Raw genomic sequence first — 21,726 nt, forward strand, 5'->3', positions numbered from 1 at the left:
CGGCGTGCGTTTGATCCGATGAAGCCTGGCTCGGGATTTATTTGGGAGCTGGCGACTTGCTTAGCTGCGTTACTGCCGGCACCGAGGAGGAGGAGATGGGGAATTCTCTGGGCTGCGTTAAGGAGCAGAAGGAAAAAGCTGCAGGGAAGGCACCGCTGTCTCCCAAAAAAAGGGTCCGCTTTAAACGGAGGCGGAGGGGGAAGAGGAGAGCGATGCCAGAGGCAGCCCCTCAGGAGGAGCCCCCGGCCCTGGAGGTGGCTGAGGATGAGGAGGCACCGAAGTTGAAGGCAGTCCCCCGGCAGGAGGGAGGAGAGGAGCCCACCGGGAGCCAGCATCGCGGCGGGGACCCCAACCCAGCATCTCTGCACCCCGGGCTCATCGTGCAGGTGAAGGAGCGGTTTCAGGGGGAGGTGCAGAAAGCTCTCCTGGTGCTGGAGCCGCGGCAGCAGGGTGCGGCGGGGGCTTCCCCGGAGGAAGGCACCACTGTCATTGCCCGCTTGCTGGAGAACCCGGCCGAGAAGGACTGCGAGAAAGCCGTGAGCCGGCTGGTTGAGCTGCAGAGGAGCGGTGCGGGCAGCCGCCGGGCCGTGCTGCTGCCCCTGCGTGAGGGTACCGATGGCCGCGCGGAGAGGCTCCTGTCCCCGGCGAGCACCGTGTCTGGAGAGGAGCCCGCAAAGAGCCCGGAGGTGGTGGCCGGTAGCGCCCTGGATGCCTGGGGAAGAGGAGGTACCAACGATCCCAGTTCCAGCGCCCTGTGGACCTGCTCCTCCACAGCAGAGCCAGGCACTGTTTCGGAGCTGTCTACGCCGTCCCCCATGGTGGACCAGCTAGAAAACCCCAGCGTGGGGAGAACCTCAGGGTTGCCATTGTCTCAGGCCAGGGAGGGAGATGGGCATGGACTGCCAGCCTCCCGCAGCCCGTCCTCCTTCAGCGGGCGCAGCGGCGGTGCGGCCCGGAGCTCCTCGGGGTACGGCAGCGACCCGGCGTGCCAGCCGGCCAAGGGCACTGGAGCTGGTGGGACCGCGGCGTCTTCCTCTGAAGGTGGCCGCAGGCTCACTGCGGAGGGCTGGGCTCGGAGGGGGAGCTCGGGGACAGCCGGAGGAATGGTCAGTGTCTGTGTGTACTCTCGCCCCCTTTTTGGAGCAGGGTGGGGGGACCTGGTTCAGCGGACCTCAGATCCTGGTGGCCACTGGGGATGGTCATCTCAGCAAGGTGCAACCTTGTGCTGAGTGCGGGCGGGAGGACTCGGGCAGGAAGCTCCCGAAGCCTTTTCCCCTGAGAGCATCTCTGCCAGGAAAGCATCCCCTGGGGACCCGTCCTGTCCTCTGCTCCTGGCGTGGGCGGCCGGTGGGTGTGGCTGGCGGTCACGGGCTCTCGGTGCCGTGCGATTGCCGTCGTCGGCTGCGTGCGTGCTGTCGGCGGTGCCACGTGTGCCCTCGGGGCTGGGTCGGGTGCGAGTTTGGGGTGTCCCCTTCCTGCTGCCTGCACTCAGCTTCCAGGTGGGCAGCAGCGGGTGGACGTGGAGGCGAAGGGGCTCTGCCTGCTCTGAGGGAGCTCCAAGAGGAAAAGGAGGGGACGATGCTGTGTTTGGTTTTGGAGCTCCTTGTTGCTCTTTGGAGGTTGCTCTTTGGGGGTGACAGGGTGGGCTGAAGGCGCCTTTGGGTTTGACCAAGCTCTGCAGGTCCCAGGATAAGCATGTGGTTGGAGGGGCAGGAAAGGGGCTGCGCTCCCCGATACCTTTGCTGGGTTGGGACCAGTGTCACAGCCTCCCTCCAGCCTTCAGCATCCTGCCACCAGTTGCTTGATGCACAAGGCTGATGTTGGGAGGGTTTGGAAGGGGCTGGCCCCAGGTCCTGTGAGTTTCTGCTCTCTCTTCTCTCCGGTGCCTCCCTAAATCTTTGTCCTGACACAGACATGTGAAGAAAGGAGGGTGGAGCTGGTGCCGCATCCTGCACCTCCGTAAGCGCGGCTCTGGGAGGGTCTCCTGGAAAGACACCCTCAGGGAAAGGCCCAGTGGTCAGATAACCCCGGTGCAGTGTGAATGATTGAAAATAAAGGATTTATCCGAGCTGGGTGCTGTGAGGAGCTCCCCGATGGGCAGCAGCGCTAGCGCGCCCAGACGGGGCACAGCCGATGGGTGGGTTTGCAGAAGGTTTCATTCTGCTCTTAATTAAGAGCTGCTGGTTAATTAATAAGGGGGTGCTGGGCAGGTGGAGGTTTGTGGGTCCCTCCCTGCTCCTTGCAGGCGTGGAAGGTCCCATCCTGCTGCTCGCCCAGCATGTCACCTGGTCCATCCTGGCTCTGCCACTGGGTGCTGGGTCCTGGCATCCCTAAGGAAACCCATTCCCGGGGCTGGAGGAGTTAAAGGCAGCGCCGGCGGTGTGGCAGCGGCTGACAAAGAGCAGTTTTGTGTGTGATGAGAGTATCAGGCTCGGGAGAGGGAGGTGAGCTGCAGCATACCAATTACACCGTGCTGTGCTGTGCCTCGGCAGCATCCTCCCCGCCGGCGGGAGAGGCGGCTAATCCCGCAGGTCTCTGCCTCCTGCCTGCAAAGGGATGTCTGGCAGCTGGGACCCTTGCAATGCCAGCACCCAACCCGGTGTGTTTTTGCAGTGAATAAAGAACTGGGTGTTTTCAGGGCGGAGGGGGCTCAGAGAGGCGGCGGGTGGGGCTGGGTCCTGGCACACCTTCTCCCTGCAGTGCCGGGAGGAATCCAGCGAGCAAACAGCCCGGGTTGCCTTTCCACAGGCGCCCTGGAAAATACGCAAGGCTCACATCCTCCCCTTTGTCTGCCCCTTAATTAAGGGGAGGTAATTGTACTAATTGGGGAGCTGGCGGGGGGGGGGAATGGGCGAGGAGGAAGCCGTGCCAATCAGAAATATGCTGGCATGCAGAGACACGTGCGTTTTGTCACGTGCAAGTCTGGGATTCGCAGCCAGTCCTGTGCGTCTGTCTAAGAGGGGTCTGTGACTGTCGGTCTCTTTTGTTGGGGAAGTGGGTCACGGCACCCCTGCCACCAGCACCCCCTGCACCTGCCCCTCCAGGCTTGGCGAGGCAGAGGGGGGATGCGACAGCCTTCTCCCCATCCTTGCCTTTTTCTCCCTGGGGTGGAGCTGGTGGTGCTGCTCCAAGCAGCTCCCCTGGCTGGAGGTCAAGGGGAGGCCTCTGCCCCGCGCATCTTCTCAAACCACACCTCCGAGCGCTGTTCCCCACTCCTTAAGTTGTTTTGGGTTTTTTATTTTCTTTACAACATGATGCTCCAGGTGGAGCATCCCCTGCCACACCAGCAGCCCCAGCGAGGGATGGTGTTGGTGGTCCCCTCTTGGGTGCTCCCTCGCCGCCCAGCCAGGGGTGCTTCTGGATGGGGCTGACTGTTGCTGCGTGAGCCCCGGCTGTCCGAGGGTGCTGGGCAGGAGCGGGCAGCGGGGTGGGTTTGTACAGGAGGGCACGCAAGCGTTGCTGTCAGCACAGCGTGTTCGGGGTGCGAAGAGACCCACCTGAGCCCCCGTCTCGCCTGGGCATTGCGTTCCCGGTGAGCTGCGCCCTCAGCCCCCAGCCAGGGGGGGACGGTGCCGGTGTGACTCGCCGGGGCGGGCTGTGGGCTGCTGGCTGTGCAGCGCTGCTCCCTGGTGTGCTCGGAGCACGTGTGGCAGCAGCCGCTCCCGAGAGTGGAGCCTGGGCAGAGGAGCAGCTCCGGTGAGCTCGGTGGTGGTAGGAAGCCGGGCTCCGGCGGTGGCGGCTCCTGTGCCAGCAGGGCTGTGCTGTGCGGCACGCACGGCCAAGCGTGCCCCCGCGAAACGGGGTTGGCAAACGGCTGTGCCTCCCTCGCCTGCCTGGATCTCCAGCCTGCCCAAACCACGCCACACCTTGGCATGCCAGTGCTCTCCTGCTGGTCTGGTGGTCCCTTCCCACGTCTGTGGGGTCCCCTCCTCCCCACGGTGACCACGAGTTTCCTCCTGCCCTTCCTGGCAGCTGCCGGGTCTCAGCTAAGCTCGTAGAAGCTGGCCATGCTTGGTGGTCATTCTTCTTCCCTCATCACCCCATGGCTGCGCCGCTTCCTTACAGATCTCTGACATCTACATCAGCGGGGAGTCAGGGGATATGTCGGCCAAGGAGAAGCTGCTTCTGTGGACACAGAAGGTGACGGCGGGTTACATCGGGGTGAAGTGCACCAACTTCTCATCATGCTGGAGCGACGGGAAGATGTTCAACGCGCTCATCCACAGATACAGGTAGGTGGGAAGGAGCAGCGGAGAGGATGTTCTGGGTGGGCGGAAGGGCTGGGGACCTCAGAGCCAGCAGACGTGGTTGTGTGGTTGGTGATGGTCTGGAATGCTTGGAGATGTAGGTGAGGCTTGCAGGGAGCAATGGCTTTTTCACCTGGAAATCATCTCTTCTGCCAGGTAACTGGGGGTAGATGCTTGGAAGGAGCAGCAAATACATCAGGTTGCAAGAAAAAACATCTTGAATGAGGCTGGGGAGAGAGGCAAAAAAGCAAAGCTTTTAAACTCTTGAGTATGGGAGGGCTGCAGTGTTTTGCGTGCTACTGCTGTCCATTCTGCTCTCCAGGAATAGCAACACTTCCATCCACGCTTTCATCCAAGGATCTTGTTGCTCTCCTGAGCAGCAATTAAACCTCTTGCAGGTCCTTGAGAGACAGCACAGCACTGCACACCTTCCACTTGCTCAGCATAGGCAGCGAGTCAGAGCTGGGGCCGGCTTCTGCCCTGGCTGGTCAGGGGGACTTGGCAGGGCTTTGAGTGCCTGAAAGAGAATAGCAAAGGCCCCGTGAGAAAGCATCTCCTGGTAACTGGAAATAGCACTGCCTTCCCGTGCTGCTCTGTGCTCGCTCGTGGCTGGGAGGAATGGGCAGCAAAGGACACGCAAAGCTCCCGCAGGCAGGGGCAGGCAGGAGATGGGGTGCGTGGTGGGGAGCAGACCTCACCGGGATGGTGTGGCGTGCGAAGGCCGGGATCTTCCTGGCTCTGCCGTGCTCATTTGCGCTTCGTTTGTGCTGCGGCTTGCTGGCGTTGTTCTGTTATCACTGCTGGTGTTTGCCTTCTGCCTCCCGTCCTCTCTGCCACGGGCAAAGGGCTCTGCCCACGTCCTCCAGAGAGGTGCCACCACCCCGCTTTGGGGCTGTTTTGTTCACCGCTTTCCCGGGAGGGCTCACAGTCCCAGCCCAGCACGCTGGGTACAGAGCGGCACTGGAGAGGGCTGCTCCAAGGGGAGGTTTTCCTTCACAGGCTGAACATCCCCTTCCCAAAGGGGCTGAGCTGGGGGGGTGCTGCAGGCCAGGTCCCCTCGGAGAGCCACCAGCCTGGGATCCTCTGCCCTGGGCATCTTGTGCTGTTTGCCAACGTTGTGACCATGGTGCGTGTCTTGCAGGCCGGATCTGGTGGACATGGAGAGGGTGCAGATCCAGAGTAACCGGGAGAACCTGGAGCAGGCCTTCGAGATCGCCGAGCGGCTGGGGGTCACGCGGCTGCTGGATGCCGAAGGTGGGTGGCCGGGGAAGCGGCTGGTGCGGGGAGATGACGACCTCTCCACCCGCTCCCATTCCTCACTGCCTTTCTGCTTCCCTCTGTCAGACGTGGACGTCCCCTCTCCGGATGAGAAATCTGTGATAACTTACGTGTCTTCAATCTACGATGCCTTTCCCAAAGTCCCTGAGGGAGGAGAAGGGATCAGCGCTATTGTAAGCATCGCTGTGGGTTGGGAGGCTGGGACAGCGATTTGGGAGGCAGCTGGTTGTTGTGGGAAGGGTTTGGAGGTTCCCCATCCGCTGTATCCATGCTGGGTGGAAGGGGCTCGGGAAGGAAGGAGCCTTCCCCATTAACATGTCTGCCCTGAGAACTGCCGGTGTGGCTGTAGGGCTGCGGTGTTCTCCAGGCTCTGCTGGTTCTGCCGTGGGTTTTGAGCTCTTGGGAAAGCTGAGCTGGCTTCCAGGGACCAGCTTGCAAGGAGGACCATCCTCCTGCTCCTCCTCCTCCCCTTCCTTCCTGTACCTGGGATGGCATCACAGCAGGGAGGCACAGGCGGATGATGCACCCTGTAGCTGTGACCATGGCACCCCGGTTCCCTCTGTGCTCTGCTGGGCTGGGCTGGGCTCTGCCTCTCCCCCACGGAGACCTGCCCGCCGGCAGAGCTCTGCAAGCGCTCTCCCGCCCCGCAGGAGGTGGATTCGAGGTGGCTGGAGTACCAGAGCCGTGTGGAGTCCCTCATCTCATGGATCAAGCAGCACACGATACTCATGTCAGATAAATCCTTCCCCCAGAACCCTGTAGAGCTAAAGGTAGGTCCTGGACAAGGCCCATCCGCAGTGTCCCATGTGCTCAGCGCTGAGAGCTGGGTGGTGGCATTCCCCAGGGTGGTTTCTGATCCCAGTGCCTTTCTCATCCCAGGCACTTTATAACCAGTACATACACTTCAAAGAAACTGAAATCCCAGCAAAAGAGCAGGAAAAGGGAAGGATAGAGGAACTCTACAAACTGTTAGAGGTAAGTATCATCGTGGCTACCCGGAGGCTTGTAGGTGGGAGTGTTGTGCTTTTAGCAAGACTAAAGTGTGCTCAGTTTGGGTTTATTTTGGAATGGAGAAGTGGAAATAACCCTCAGGGTAAATGATGTAGCAAGCAGCACGCTGCAGGAGCGGAGGCAGAGCTGTTGCCTTATAGCCCCACTTCCCTTGCTGTAATCTCTCTCTAGCCAGCTCGAGGAGGTAGGAAATGCCATTCTGTTTGTGTTTTCCCCAGGTGTGGATTGAATTTGGACGCATCAAGTTGCCCCAGGGCTACCACCCTAATGACGTGGAGGAGGAGTGGGGCAAGCTCATCATAGAGATGCTGGAGCGCGAGAAGCTCCTGCGGCCGGCGGTGGAGAGGTCGGTGCTCTGCCCGCGGCACGCGGAGTCCCCCGCGGGGACGTCCCCTGCTCCCCTGGCTGGAGGGACGGCCCAAAGCCTCTCTCTCATTCTCTCTCCCTCTGCCATCGCAGGCTAGAATTGCTGCTACAAATCGCTAACAAAATCCAGAATGGTGCTCTGAGCTGTGAAGAAAAACTCACTCTTGCGAAGAACACGCTGCAGGCTGTGAGTGGGGGGTGTTATTTTCCCCCTCCTAATTTATTTTCTTTTTTTTTTTTTTTTTGCTTTCCTGCCTCTTTTACGTCCATTTCTTCCCCTCTCTTCTGCGTGGGGTGGTGGGTTCCCCTGGACAGCTTTCCTTTCTCTTCTGGCGTTGAGCCTATCCCAGAGGGGCTGTAGGGGTGGTGGAGGATACCTGGCAATCTATGGCACGATGGCCTTAGGGGCAGGAAGGCAGGAGGATGGCCTTGCCCTGCAGAGGCTGCCTCCAGGGATGCAGCTAGTGAGGCTGGACGTCTGCAGAGGTGCTGGCTTGGAGGAGAACTGCAGTTCTGGCAAAGCTTGCTGTATAGTGAGGCTTAAAAACCCAAAAATCTATTTTATTTGTCTAGAAGACTGGCGGAAGGGGCTCGGTTGCAGACTGTAGCTGCCTGGGTAGGGAATAGATTTCTGAAGAGGGGTGTTTTGTTCTGGGAGAAGTTGATGTAAGGGTTGGGAGCTAAAAACAGTTAAACCCAAGCAAGAAATGAGATGCACGTTTAAGTGACTGTCCATGGGACTAACCACGGGAGCCCGTATATCACTAGAAACTTTCAGTTCATCTGCAGGAGCTTTTCTAAAGGGGATGTCCTGGGCGTGGTGTGAGCGCTGAACTCGGGTTCTTCTGCTCACGTCAAGCTTGTGGATCAAAAGGTCTTTTCAGTCTCGGAGTTGATTCTGGGCTGCTATCGTGTTCTCTCTGTCCACGAGCCTGGGCTGAGGGGACCCAGCCCTCAGTCTCCTCTCTCGGTGCAGGACGCTGCTCACCTGGAGTCGGGCCAGCCGGTGCAGTACGAATCCGACGTGGTCGTGTATCTGCAGGAGTGCGAGGGGCTCATCCGCCAGCTACAGGTGGATGTGCAGATCCTTCGGGATGAGAATTACTACCAGCTGGAGGAGCTGGTGTTCAGGTGAGAGGGGCTGTGTCCAAGATGCTCTGCGGATGGAGAAACAAGGGCTCCTCTGCTCTGTTGTGTGGAAGGAAAGAGTGTGCATCCATCTTCTTAGCCGTGCCGTGCTTGTTCCTCTAGGATCATGCGGCTGCAAGATGAGCTGGTGACGCTGAGACTGGAATGCACCAACCTGTACAGGAAAGGCCACTTCTCCACCCTGGAGCTGGTGCCCACTTCCACACTGAGTACGACACACTTGAAGGGCGAGTCCCTGACAACGAAAGGGCTGCACACCTCCTCTGCCTCCTGGTTCCGGAAGCCCATGACCAGGACGGAGCTGGTGGCCATCTCCTCTTCCGAGGACGAAGGCAGCCTCCGGTTCGTGTACGAGCTGCTGGCCTGGGTGGAGGAAATGCAGGTGAGTGCTGCCTCGCCGGGCCAAATTACCTGCCTCTGCTCACTCTGATGTGGGAAGGTAGGAAGCTGGTCTGGGCTCTTTTTCCTGCCTTTATCTGTGAATAATTGCTTTGATGGTTCAAAGTTTCTGGAGGGCACTGACGCTTTTGTCTTGAGTTGGGTTTTCTCTCTCATGATCCTGCTGATCAGCGGGTATCAGAGGATCCTTTCAAAGCTGGAAGCACATCTGTACTGATCTAGTCAGTCCTTTGGTCTTATGGGGGTGTGGAGCTTGGGTAGGCTGTCCCAGAAGTCATTCAGTGTTGGAGCAGTAGCTTAGGACCTTCCACCAGGACCGGCGTGGTGTTTGTTCCCTCTTGAGTGACCTCGGAGGCTTTCTTGCCCTTGTGTCCTTTTGAGATATGCTCCTACAGATGAGTGGGGCTGACTTGGGCCTCTTGGCCTGTTTCAGATGAGACTGGAGCGGGCAGAGTGGGGGAGCGACCTGCCGAGTGTGGAAACCCAGCTGGAGACCCAGCGGCACATCCACACCAGCGTGGAGGACCTGGGCTCCAGTGTAAAGGAGGCGCGGATGTATGAGGTATGGTGGCACGGGCTGGGGGACACAGTGCATGGCACAATGTGTGCGGGAGGGCGAGGGCATCAGGATCGGCTCTTGTGGGTAGAGGTGTCTGGGGCAGAGGTGTTTTCTAAGGACGGAGCTTCGGAACTGACGCTGGGCCGGTGCAAGAGGCTGCTGCCCTGAGCCATCCTCTGTGCCTCCTTTTGCGCCTGCAAAACTGGGGAGAAAGATTTAGAGGTGCGGTTTCAAGTGATGCCATCCTGTGTCGGGTAACAGGAGCATTTTTCATCCTTCAGGGTAAAATGTCTCAGAATTTCCGCGCTAGCTACATGGAGACGCTTGGCAAGCTGGAGACGCAGTACTGCAAGCTGATGGTGAGTGGGCTTCGAGTGGGTTTATAGCCCTGCCTGGGGAGCGCAGGGTCCATCCCTGCTGCCCTGCTCCTGAGCATCCCTGCTCCGAGGCCGGGGAGGAGGGAGGAGGGAAGAAACTGGTCGCCTTCAGAGCAGGGAAGAGGAATCACGCTTCCTTGTGTTCAGGAAACCTCGAGCTTCCGGCTGAGACACCTCCAGAGCTTGCACGGGTTTGTGTCTCGGGCCACTGCTGAGCTGATTTGGCTGAACGAGAAGGAGGAGGAGGAACTGGCCTACGACTGGAGCGACAACAACCCTAACATTGCGGCCAAGAAAAACTACTTCTCGGTGAGTGAGCCCGGGGAAGGGCTGGTGGGATGCGTGCTCTCTTGGTTGCGCTGCTGCTGCTTGTGATCCGCTGTGGGACCTTCAGCTACCAACAGACCTGAGGTCCCCAGAGGTTGGATGCTCCCTCCCAAGTCACTGAGTGTGTAGCTCGTGAGTGCAGCTGATGGAAGAGCTCTCCCTAGAGCAGAAAGTGCAAAAAGGTGTTTGTTCAGCCGAGTCTTTTTAGCACTATTTGGAGCTAAAGGCATCTTTAACTACCTGGGGAAAAAAAAGTCTGACTAAAGAGGAAAGTTGATTCCTCTTTAAAGCAGTATAAATAAATTGCTGCCTTTCTACAATCACACTGTCTGGAACTGAAGAGAACCCCAGGCAGGTTTCCAGTATCTGTGTTACATCTGCCCGGTGTGTTTGGTGCCCAGGAAGCATCCTGATGGGAGTCAGCTGTGGTGCTCCCATAAGCCGTGCTGGTTTCCCTGAGATCCCCTGGTGTTTACTGCAGCGCTTCCATGCTGCGCGTTGTGTTAGTTGGACACGTGTCCCGAGTGAGGCTGCTCCCTGTAGCCGAGATTTGGACTTTGCTTGTGTCCTTCACGCAGGAGCTGACGATGGAGCTGGAAGAGAAGCAGGACATCTTCCGCTCCCTCCAAGACACGGCAGAGATGCTGTCCCTGGAGAACCACCCGGCCAAGCAAACCGTAGAGGTGAGTGGGCATGTGGCGGAGCCCCGAGAATCGTCTGGCACCAAATCTTCTCACCCAGGGTTGGGAAACTTGCTGTCCCACCCCAGGGTGTCCTTACGGGCAGCCAGGGCTGATAAAGTGGTTTGTGGTGGCAGAAGAACATCGGTGCAGTGATAGAGCTGTTTTATTGTGGGGAGTGCAATGAGAAGCTTGAGGCTGTTCCCAAATAATCCTCACCTCAAATTTAAGGCACAGATACACTTGTACAGAGCATGAGCCTTTCCTGCAGCGAGGTGATGCAGGGAATGGCCTCAGCTCCCTTGGAGTTATCCAGGCTCCCAGGAAAACTGTAGTGGTGAAGCAAAAGGCTGCAGGGATGTGTTTCTCCTGGTTGTTTCTCTCTGGGGTGGGAGAAAGCAAACCTGTGCCTGCCGCAGCCCCCGACATCGCTGGTCCAGGGTCTGTCGTCTCCTGCTCTTCCTGCCTGTGTCCAAACCCTCCTGGTTACATCCAGATCTTACCCATTTATGTACATGCTGCCGGCTGTAGCTGTGTCCTTCCTGTGACCCTCCGGGCTGGTAAATGCTCGTTATTCATCGCCGTTTGGTGCGTGTGTTTCTCAGGCCTACAGTGCTGCCGTGCAGACTCAGTGGCAGTGGATTAAGCAGCTCTGCCTGTGCGTGGAACAGCATGTGAAGGAGAACGCTGCCTATTTCCAGGTACTTGGGTGGGGAACCCCAAATTTCCCTGCTCACCATCCACTGCATCCCGCTGCGTGAGCTTCATACACTGCTGCTGCCGTTGGGGTAGAGGATTTGTGGTGCTCATGGGGGCTGCTTTCTCCTGAACCACCTCTCTCTCCTTAGCTGCTCTCTGGGGGTGGCTCGCTAGGGCAAAAGGGGTCAACTTCCACGTAGTTCTGGCCATCCATGTGGGATGCTCACTGCCTTGCAGCCCTAAGGCCAGAATAGCACGGGGAGCTGCTGGTTGAGGTGTTGGGGTGGTGCCTTGCCTGCAGCGTGCCGCTGACTGCTTGGGGGACTTGTGCAGGTTTCCACGACCCTCTTTGCCTTTGCAGTTCTTCAGCGACGCCCGGGAGTCGGAGACCTACCTGCGCAACCTGCAGGACTCCATCAAAAGGAAGTATTCTTGCGACCATAACACGAGCCTGACGCGGCTGGAGGACCTGCTGCAGGACTCCATGGTGGGTTCTCCGACATCACCGCCACCCTGGGCGGGCGATGGGTGGGCTTCTTGCTCCGGTCCAGCAGCGTTGCTTGGGTCACCTCTTGCTTCCCAGGGAAAACTGGGCTTGTTTTATTCCCGCAACGACGCGGATTCCTGTTACGTGGTTTGTTTCCCCGTCTCGGTCAATGTTCTGCTTTTTGTTGGAGCTGCTGCATGTGTTTGTACATGGCCATGGGGCGCAGGGTCTGTGTGACCCCAGCTGCACCGCTGCGCAGAGGTAACGCGGCCGATGGCAGCCGATCTCGGTCGTTACGACAGCCGATGGGTTGCTTTTGCTTGGAGGCACCGTCCAGCGTCTTTCTGTACCCTCGGGGTGAGGAGCAGGCGGTGTGTGCCGCCTGTGCAAACGCGTAGCTTGACGTGGGAGCTGGTTCTTCTCCATCAGTGCCCATCATGCCATCCTGGTCTGCATGGAGCCAGTCGTGTTCCGCTGTCGGAGGTGTTGCGCAGGGCCCATAGGATGCTCCCGTTTCTGCTTTTGAGCTGGTGCTTGCTAGGAGCGCGGTGGGATGCAGAGAAATGTGTGCTCTTTATCCAGACCAAATCCCATGTTAATCCATCGCGCTGTGCCGGCGGGGGGAGAGCCAGGGCAGCCCGACGGGGCACGGGGCTGGGGCTCGGGAGCTCGGCAGCGCTCGTCTCTGACCACGTGGCCTGGCTTAGCTGCGGCGTAGCAGAGAGCAGATGATGGGCAATCGCGCTGTGATCTTCTTGTCTGAATTGGCCTGAAAAAAACAACCTAAAATAAACCCCCAAGGAGCAAAGCATCTGACGGTGTTTGAAACCAGGGATGGGGGAGGATTTGGGCTGTGGGTTGACCACTGAGCCACTGGTGGAAGTGGAAGGAGGTGACATCTGAGGGTGTGGAGGCAGGTGGCTGCTTTGGCTTTGCTCTTAGTGCACACCACTGATTTCCAGTGTGTCCCCAGTGAAGCTGAGATGCCGTTACTGGGTGTTCGTGATGGGTGCATCAGCTGCGCTAGGGCTCGTCGTCTTCCCTCCTGGAGGCTTGGGAGGTCCCATCCTCTCTGTCATAGTCTCGGGGTCATCCTGGTCTGTCCTCCAGCACTACCAGGGCATGGAGCAGCCAGCTTGGCTCCTGGGGTACATATTTGCGAGCCCTGCAACACCAGAAGCCTGGCAGGTGCCATCCGGGGTGGGAGAGGCTTGTCTGGGCAGCCAGAGAGTGGCCACGATCTCAGGACTGGGGCAGCTGCCCTGAGCTCAGCTATATTACTCTTTCTTACCTAATAAGTTAAAGTTGTATTTCTTCCAATCATGCTCCCTGGGACAGGCACAGGTAGTTTATTTAATCATTTATTCTTTTCTTTCTTTTTTTTTTTTTTACCATTAAATTATCCTCCACTGTTGTTAGTGCACTAACCGACCCTGAGAGTACCAAGCATGAGGGAGAACATTTTTCTGGGATCCTTTTTAAACTTCTGCAGCCAGAACGGGCTGAGCTGCCAGTAATCACACGAGCTGCCAGTGTCGTGATCCGCACACGTCTCCATCGGTGCCAGAGACTTTTCCAGGGGAGCATTGCCACCTGTCCCCTGCATTGTCCCATCACCGAACCCAGCAGGGACTTGTGGGAATCAATTATGCAGCATCTTCCTCCAACCGGCAAATTTCTCCCCAAACCCAGAGACCTGTGCGATCACTCCACCGCTAGCCCCTTCTCCTGAGATGTTTTATCCATGTAATTCATCGTATCCCCATTCCAGCCATTGGTTTAAACATGCCTTCATCCTTTGCTTTAGAAAAGGGAGCATGCTTCTGCGGTGTCTCCTCCAGACAACTAAACGCCCCCGGCTTTGGGCTGGAGCTTGTCCTGCTCTTGGCCCCTTACACCTCCTGGGACTTTAATGTTAGTGTATGCTGTGTTCTCTTTTTTTTTTCCCTTTTAAAAGAAAATGTTTTCTTGTCCTAGCAGCAAAAGAGCCAGAGGTGTGCATGCAGCTTTGCAGGGCAGTGGGAGTAGTAGTGGAGAGGTCCCACCCTGACTGGAAGTCTGTTCTCCCTTCCATGCCATCTCCTGACCCCTCTTCCCATCCCGTTAGGGCAGCAGGATCCTCCTGACAAGTTTGTTCAGCCCTTGAGATCCCAGCGTAGCTCCTGCAGGCCAGCAATGGGGTGGGGGGTGCCGAGATGCCTGGGAGAGACCTCTTCTCCCCTGCCTCGAGCAACCCGTCCTTCATCCTTCTTTCTGCCAGGACGAGAAGGAGCAGCTCATTCAGTCGAAGAGCTCCGTCGCCAGCCTGGTGGGACGGTCCAAAACCATCGTTCAGCTCCGGCCGAGGAACCCGGAGCACCTTGTGAAGAGCACGATCCCCATCAAGGCTGTTTGTGACTATCGGCAGATCGAGGTGAGGGCTGGAAGGGTGTCGGCGTGACTTTGAAGGGGAAGGCAGGGGCGAGGCAGTGATGGTTTAGGATGAGCTCTGTAGTGTCTGTCAATGGAAAGTAGGAACGGAGTGGGAAGACAGGAGGAGGGAAATAGCACAGCTGTTTTTCCTGCAGCAGATTTCCATGTCTCAGATTTATTCTGGGCAGGAGCAAAAGTCCTTTTCCCCACGGAGGATGGGCTTCATCAGCCTCAGCCAAATAAGCCTGTGGGTGGTAGCCAACTCCGTTTAACCTCCTTGTCCCTTCCTCTCCAGACATGAGCGTGCTGCACTGCTTGGCACTATGCCAGGCTTTTGCTTGATTAAAATATATATATGTATATATTTGTGGAAGCTGGCTTTCCCCCAGGAGGGGAGCTGGCAGCACGGGCAGGCGTGTGCAGCCCCGCCGGCGGTTTCTGATGGGCCGGGTGGTGCTGGTGCCGTTGCAGATCACCATCTGCAGGAACGACGAGTGTGTGCTGGAGGACAATTCCCAGAGGACCAAGTGGAAGGTGATCAGTCCCACGGGGAACGAGGCCATGGTGCCCTCTGTCTGCTTCCTGATCCCTCCGCCCAACAAAGAGGCCATCGAGGTGGCCAGCAGGTAACTTGCTGGACTCTGCTGCAGGGGAGTCCCAGAGGTGCGAAGGCAGGGAGATGGGGAAGGGTTTGGTGACATGGGAAGGGGACAGATCTGGTTGGGAGTGGGAGAGGAGCTGGGGTGGAGGAATAGGAGTGGGTGGCACAGGTGATTCGGGGTGAGGGAAGGAATCCCTCATGGTTATACAGCTGCGAACTCCATCACAGCAACTGCTACAGTAGCTTGCAAAAGAGAAAATGATTATTTGAGAGGAGGGATCCCTCCGGGGGTCTCTGGCACCGAACAGCAGGAGCATCACCTGCTGCAGGCTGCCAGGCTGGGATCGCTGCCTTCACGGGCTGCTGGCTGGCAGCGATGGCTGTGGATTAACAGGGTGAGGGCTGAGCGTGCTGTGGGGGTCCAGGGCTGACCGACCTGCTCCTTCCCCTTGCAGGGTAGAACAGCTGTACCAGAAAGTGATGGCACTCTGGCACCAGCTCCACATGAACACAAAGAGCCTCATCTCCTGGAACTACCTGCGGAAGGACATAACCCTGGTGCAAAGCTTCAGCATGGAAAAGGTACGGTAGGAACGCCTCTGCCTGGCTCCGGGGCTGCGTTGCTCACTGTCCGGGCTTCTTCATGGGGCTGAGGAGGAAAGGAAGTGTTAAAGGGAAGACCAGAGACTGCAGGCTTGGGGAAGTCAAGGGGCTGTGCACGTTGAACAGTGGGAAAACCTGAGCTTGGAGGTTACACAACCTCCAAGCAAAATGATTGTGGTTTTTCCCGATAAAAAGAGCATCAGCAGTTTGCTGCTGAACTGTAATAAGCATAAGGGATTGTGGACTTAACGTTTCATTAGCGAGTGAGCAAGGCTGGAGGGAGGCATGAGGCTGATAGGGAGGAGCTTACCCCTTCTCCTCTAAAGAGAAAATACTCACTTGGCAAATCAAGATGATCAAGCTGGGGAGGGTGGCTTCAGTGATGTGTAGGAAGTTATTCCCGGTGGTTAGATGTGCTGCTTTTCCACTTGCAGCTCAGATCTTTAGCGCAAGGGGAGTGCCAGCAAGCCCTGAAGAGCCTCCAGGCGCACTACGAGGACTTCCTGCAGGACAGCCGGGACTCGGAGCTCTTCTCGGTGTCGGACCGGCTGCGCCTGGAGGAGGAAGTGGAGTCTTCCAAGGAACACATCCGGCAGCTGCTGGAGTCCATGGAAAACGGTGAGCTTCAAAGGGCTGATGGATTAACCAGGAGCTGTGGGGACTCATAAACAAAGGATTTATGAGATAGCTTAGTTTTCTTTTTTTTCTCTGCGCCAGCTAGTTGATGGTGTGAGCAGCTGCTCTCTTTATTTCTCCATCCATTCAAGTGTTCGGCCTTTGTCCAGCAACGTTCCTGCAGAGAGGGCTTGGCTTTGCAGCTCCAGCTTAACTGCTGAGTCCTCTTACCCTAAACTGTTGGAGATGGCTTTAGTCATTAGTTGGGACACATCCTGAGCAAGGACTTCTTCCTGCATTTAATCTTTAAGAAAATATATGTGGCAGTCACAGTCCCGCTGTTCAGAGCGGCGGGTGGCTCCCGGCCTGACGCAGCAGGACCGAGTCCCGCTAAGACTGGGGGCTCCAGCTTCATCATGCGAGGTCCCCTGTGCTGGACTCATTCTCAGCTGCATTTGAATGAGATGATTTGATTAACTAGTTTTCCATCTAAGCAGAGAGCCTGGTGACTCGGTGTCAGCGTGATGCTGCACTTGGCTCCGGGGCTCCCGGCAGGTCCCCTCTGGGACAGGTACCGGCCGGGATTGTTTGAGCTGCAGTTTTGGTTTGTCTGTGACTCGCAGAAGACAAGGATGAGACCGTTGCCAGGACGTATCTCTCAGAGCTGAAGAACATCCGTCTGCGCCTGGAGGAATGTGAGCAGAGGCTATTGAGCCGAATCCAGTCCCCAAGCAGCGCCCGAGCAGATGGCGATACTATCCAGGAAAACACCATCCGCATTGCAGAACAGGAGGTCAGTCCTGCTGCTGTAAGGTGTGGAGGGGCGGGGGGTGGTGGCCGCTCGTCTTTAGCATGTGCCAAAAATAGCTTTTAACTTCTCCAGGGTGAACGTGTGGGTGGTGGGTGTGTGACTGTGTGGGGTTCGAGAGGATCTTGCTGCACAGCAAGTAGCAGGAAACCTCTCCAGGTGGGCTCCCTGCTTCGTTTCATACCCACCTCCTTTGCCAAGGGCCGTCCTGCTTTTTCGCTGCCTGCTTGGGCTCTCCTTTCATGTTCTTTCCCTTCCTCCCGCAGCGCCTGCAGGAGGATCTGCAGCGGCTGCAATCAGACCTGCGGTTTGTTTCTGAGAGATGCTACAGCTTCCTCAACAAGGCACCCGCGGGGTCCAGCACACCCCACTTGCGTTCTGAACTCGACTTGGTGGTGAACAAGATGGACCAGATGTATGGGCTGTCTTCCATCTACCTGGACAAGTGAGTCGGGATGTGCCTCTGTTCCCAAATACCTTTTTGTATCTGCCTGATTCTGCTAAAGACCTTTCTTCCGGCCCTCTAACACGCCTTGCGCTGAGCTCCATCCCTCCGCAGCACACGGTGCAAACAGCCTCGCGATCAAGAGGATCTCTGCGAAATTTTGCATGTCATTGTGCTGCCTCTGTTTGATTTGCCAGGTTGAAGACAGTCGATGTTATTATTCGTAACACCCAAGGAGCAGAGTCTCTGGTCAAAGGGTATGAGGTTAAGCTGAGCCAAGAGGAGGCAGTGCCCGCTGACCTGGCAGCGATTCAGTCTCACAGAGCGGCGTTACAGGTTGGTGCCGTTCACTTCCCAAGGCGGGCACGCGGAAACCAGCCAACGCTTTGGCGTTTGTCAAGCGGGGTCCTTCCCTTTCTCTGCTGAATTTGTACTGTATGCCATTTTGCTTGCCTCAATATAGCTGCCGGGAGGATTTTGTGCTGCTTATGGGATGCCTTATTGCTTTGTAAAGGTAAAGGAGCTGCCGTGGCTTGTGCTGTCTCTTGTAGGGCACATGCTGGCACGTGTGAGCATCTTGGCAGCTACGTGTCCTCTTGCTGTAGGATGGGATGAACTGGCCTAACTTGCTCCAAGCTGGGACCATGGTCCCCTCCATTTTGCACCTCCTATAATCAGCCAGTTCTTTGCAGGTTAAGGAGAGCGGGAAGATAAACCCTGTCTCAGGCTTGCGAGCTCCGGGCAGGAGGGCGTCTCTGACTTAATGTGCCTTTTGCTTTCCGTGACGTTGAACCGGTGCTGTCTCTTGCTGGTTTTGCAGCAATGGCTTGGGGAAGTGAAGGACAAGAGCTCCGTCTTCTCCACATTGGAGGAGGAGATGGCGAAGGCAAAGGTGGTGGGAGAGCAGCTGTACCGGCTGAGACAAGAGCGCAGCATTGACCTCGAGCGCTATCAAGAGAAGGGGAGCCAGCTGTGGGATCGCTGGCAGCGAGTCTGCACCCAGATTGAGACCCGGTGAGAAACCTCCTGCCTCCTTTCGCAGATGTGATTTCATGCTTCAGCTGAGAGCTTGGGTCAGGCTTGTTAGCAGCGATATTTTTCCAGATGGGATTCCCGCTGGTGGCTGGGCTATCCCTATAGCTTATGGTGGCATTTTGCCCTCCTCTTATTTGTCCTGGTTCTTGTTTCAGCCACGCGGAGCTGGAGAGCATCCAGGAGGTGCTGAGTGATTACCGGCAGTGCCACAGTGCCCTAATCCAGTGGATCGAGGAGATCACGGTCCAGCAGGAGCTGATGAAGCCTGGGCAGGCGGAGGACAGCCGGGTGCTGTCGGAGCAGCTGAGCCAGCAAACCGTAAGAGAGCACCTTGTGATGTCTCAATGGTGTGGTCGCTGCACTGACTGTGTCCCCTCTTTCCTTTTACTAAAATCTTTTCATCTGTGAGCTTGAAAATATGAAACACAGTGGGGAAGAAGCTGCAGGCCTGATTTGGGTGTCTGGAAAGCAGAGGAACTCTGCTTAGCTTGAGGTGGAGATGAGGTCTTGCATAAAAAATTGAAGAGGATAAAGACTTTATCCAAAAGGGGAGGGATGGGGACTGGAATTCAGCCCACGGCAGCTGTCCTGACAACCATTTTTGCTTTGAATGTTGTTGAAGGCTTTGGCTGCAGAAATCGAGAAAAATCAAGCCAAACTGGACCAGTGTCAGAAATTCTCCCAGCAATACTCAGCTGCTGTCAAGGTACGGGTTCCCTCCTGCACCTAGATGAGGCTGGCTGGGCAGAAACGGCCCCAGCCCAGTTCGCATCTCTCATGCTCCATGTCTCTCCACCCCTGGTTGCGTCTGCAGGACTACGAGCTGCAGCTCATGACATACAGGGCGTTTGTCGAGTCGCAGCAGAAGTCTCCCATGAAACGCCGGCGCATGCTCTCGTCCTCAGACGCCATCACGCAGGAGGTAGGAGCGCGGCCGCCCGCCCAGCCTTGCCAGGGAGAAATTGTGCAGGGGGTTCTTCGATGCTGAGCAAACTGCCGAGCAGCCGCTGTGAAATGAGCTCCTTTCTGCTGAACTCTCTTGTATAAATAAAGTTTCCACCCTCGCTGTTTTTTCCAATAGCCAGAGAGGATGGCTTAGTGCTCTAAGCACCAGGTATGAAATACCTAGACTCCTGGGAACCCCTGGGTCAAATCCAGCGGGGTCGGCTCAGCCCTTCAGCCTTGCGAGGTAAATAACCAGAGCGCCATGCAGCGTTACTGTGTGTGGATCTTTGGGATGAGACCTTTAGGGACCCGAGGTCCTGTCTGCTCCGTGTGGATATTAAAGATCCCGGTAGCCCTCCTGTAAGAGTTGAGCATCCGCCCCAGTGTCCGTGACCAGCGTCTCCCTTTCGCTCCAGTGTTGTGCAGCATGCCGTGTGTGGCCACAACCCTCCCCATCAGACTTGCTGCGTTTCATTGATGCCGTACCGGGTGTGCCGAGGTGCCTGGGGGGCTTCCCGAAGCGAGAGATGGTGCATCCGTGTCGTGTACTGTAAAGTACGTCGCTCTGGATCCGCCGGTCGTGGCTGATGCGCCCCGTTTCTCTCTCCCTTCGCAGTTCATGGACTTGCGGACTCGCTATACAGCTCTGGTAACACTAACCACGCAGCACGTGAAGTATATCAGCGATGCTCTCCGGCGGCTGGAGGAGGAGGAGGTAAGGGTGTTTTGTGGAACTCAACTCTATTCAGAATGTGCAGGCTCATTTCCTAGCACCCCCAGGGATGCTGCTCCACATTCAGGTTACGTCTTGGGCGCTGCCCCAAAAACCTCTCCATCTTTGGAAATCTGGGACCCCTTTGACGTGGTTATCTTCCTCCTGTCTTTGCAGAAAGTAGTGGAGGAGGAGAAGCAGGAGCATGTGGACAAGGTGAAGGAACTCCTGGGCTGGGCTCTGGGCTTGAAGCAGAGCGTACAAGGCAGGGCGACTGCTGCCGGGAGCAGAGAGCTGGGCGACATCGAGAAATCCATCTCGGAGCAGCAGGTAAACCGGGGACAACCGTCAGGCAGTTTGCTTAACTTCTGCTCTTTTTCCACAGCTGAATTAAGCTTCTTTCTGGTTTTTTATTTTGACAGGCCCTGAATGAGGAGCTGGCTGCAAAGAAGGAGCAGGTCTCTGAGGCCATCAAAACCTCACAAATCTTCCTGGCAAAACACAGCCACAAGTGAGTGTGGCCGGAGGAAGGGACGGGCGGGGAGAGCAGTGGGGGGAGATGAGATACCTTAGGGCTGGTGCTGGTGGGCTGGTGTCCCTCGGGTCCAGTGCCTGACTCCTGCTGAAAACAGTGATGAGCTGTATGTGATGGTTGTCTTCTTTCTTATCTGCAACAAGAGCTATGAAATATGCAACCTGTTTATCCTGTTGGGGCAATATTAATCCCCTTTAGCAGCAATCCAGCCCTTTATATTTGGGATTTAATCATTACAGTGCAGGTCAGCTTTCGCTGAGCACAATTACCCTTGCTGGTTTCAGCTGAGCCAGGCAAGGAGTAGGGCAGTGAGAAAAGGGGACTCATGGTGGGTTTGGCCTTTTCCTTTACCAGAAGAACATGTTAATTCTGCAGAGCTGGTTTGTGCAGTTTCCCTGAGAGATTTCCCCTTCCCCTTGCAGGCTTTCCCATCCAGAGAAGGAACAGATTTCCACTCAGATCAGTGCCCTCAAGGAGACCTACCAGGCACTCTGCAGCGACTCCACGGAGCAGCTCCAGCAGCTCCAGAGCCAGCTGGCTCAGGAGGCAGAGCACAAGGTACTGGTCCCCGCTTGGTCCCGTGGCTGCACGGACACAGGGCACTCCTCAGGGTGTGCAACAGGTTTTGCCTGGTCGCGTGTCTCATGACCACCGGCCGCTCACAGCCCATCGACTTTCTTACTTGCACGTGGTTGCCCTCCCTTCTCTTCTGTCCCTGCATCACCCGAAGCACCCAGGCAGGGCTGGTCCCTGGAGGCCAAGCAGGAGCCGTTTACCTGCTCCCTTCCAGGTCCTTTGCAATCAATGGTTTTCATCAGAGCTCTGCCCTGTGCACAGGGGTTGGCTTGTTCATGCTTGGTGGGGAAGGATGTAGATGGACCTCTGTGTCCTCTGCGGAATGCCCGCTCAGTGATTTAACCGCAGAGGGCTCCATCTCACAGGCTGCCTGCCTGCAGGAGACGCAGGAAGGTGGGTTTCTGCAGAAGGGCGTTTGCCCGTGCGGTCTCGTATGTCTCGGGGTCTGGCGAGAGGTTCGTCTCAGCTGTGGCTGAATGAAGTTGCTCTCCCCAGTGGGAAGCGACTGCACCATCCAGGCCCTCAGCTGACCTGGGAGACCTTCACGACCCGGAGCTGGACCCATCCCCTGTTCACATCCACCAGCGCTCCCATCAATCCCCATCCTTGTTTCGCCGGGTAGGGAGGGCTGAAAGCGCATCCTTATTGCCTCTGTTACGAGCTGTCTTCGGTCATTCACAGATATACGTGTACGTGTTATATAAGTGTATATACATGTGTCGATGGATATATTTGTGTGTTTGCTTGCTGGCTCCCTGTACTCTGAAGCAACGGCCCGCTCAGGTCTGGATGCGTGATGCAGGTTTTGGCTGTTGGGTCCGTGAGTGAAGCCCTGTTCGAGCTGCTTATGGGAAGAGGGC

The 21,726-nt window shown here is 56.9% G+C and overlaps 1 protein-coding gene across 17 annotated transcripts in view; it reads left to right on the plus strand.

Moving 5' to 3' along the window:
- The window catches only part of MACF1 (microtubule actin crosslinking factor 1), a 141,702-nt gene that overhangs the window by 39,549 nt on the left and 80,427 nt on the right, over positions 1–21,726 (plus strand). For all 17 annotated transcript variants that reach the window (XM_064471453.1, XM_064471452.1, XM_064471461.1 and 14 more), the window contains exons 6-35: positions 4,066–4,232; positions 5,389–5,501; positions 5,592–5,698; positions 6,176–6,295; positions 6,405–6,500; positions 6,755–6,882; positions 6,996–7,089; positions 7,879–8,033; positions 8,154–8,433; positions 8,884–9,012; positions 9,291–9,368; positions 9,534–9,695; positions 10,292–10,396; positions 10,999–11,094; positions 11,454–11,579; positions 13,840–13,992; positions 14,463–14,617; positions 15,048–15,174; positions 15,630–15,813; positions 16,434–16,603; positions 16,885–17,063; positions 17,261–17,399; positions 17,884–18,077; positions 18,254–18,416; positions 18,721–18,804; positions 18,913–19,020; positions 19,660–19,758; positions 19,933–20,085; positions 20,178–20,266; positions 20,713–20,848. In XM_064471453.1, the coding sequence (XP_064327523.1) occupies positions 4,066–4,232; positions 5,389–5,501; positions 5,592–5,698; positions 6,176–6,295; positions 6,405–6,500; positions 6,755–6,882; positions 6,996–7,089; positions 7,879–8,033; positions 8,154–8,433; positions 8,884–9,012; positions 9,291–9,368; positions 9,534–9,695; positions 10,292–10,396; positions 10,999–11,094; positions 11,454–11,579; positions 13,840–13,992; positions 14,463–14,617; positions 15,048–15,174; positions 15,630–15,813; positions 16,434–16,603; positions 16,885–17,063; positions 17,261–17,399; positions 17,884–18,077; positions 18,254–18,416; positions 18,721–18,804; positions 18,913–19,020; positions 19,660–19,758; positions 19,933–20,085; positions 20,178–20,266; positions 20,713–20,848 (4,089 nt within the window). The remainder of the gene's footprint in view (positions 1–4,065; positions 4,233–5,388; positions 5,502–5,591; positions 5,699–6,175; positions 6,296–6,404; positions 6,501–6,754; positions 6,883–6,995; positions 7,090–7,878; positions 8,034–8,153; positions 8,434–8,883; positions 9,013–9,290; positions 9,369–9,533; positions 9,696–10,291; positions 10,397–10,998; positions 11,095–11,453; positions 11,580–13,839; positions 13,993–14,462; positions 14,618–15,047; positions 15,175–15,629; positions 15,814–16,433; positions 16,604–16,884; positions 17,064–17,260; positions 17,400–17,883; positions 18,078–18,253; positions 18,417–18,720; positions 18,805–18,912; positions 19,021–19,659; positions 19,759–19,932; positions 20,086–20,177; positions 20,267–20,712; positions 20,849–21,726) is intronic.

The sequence above is a fragment of the Phalacrocorax carbo genome, chromosome 22 (genome assembly GCF_963921805.1).
Source record: "Phalacrocorax carbo chromosome 22, bPhaCar2.1, whole genome shotgun sequence".
Classification (NCBI taxonomy): Eukaryota; Metazoa; Chordata; class Aves; order Suliformes; family Phalacrocoracidae; genus Phalacrocorax; species Phalacrocorax carbo.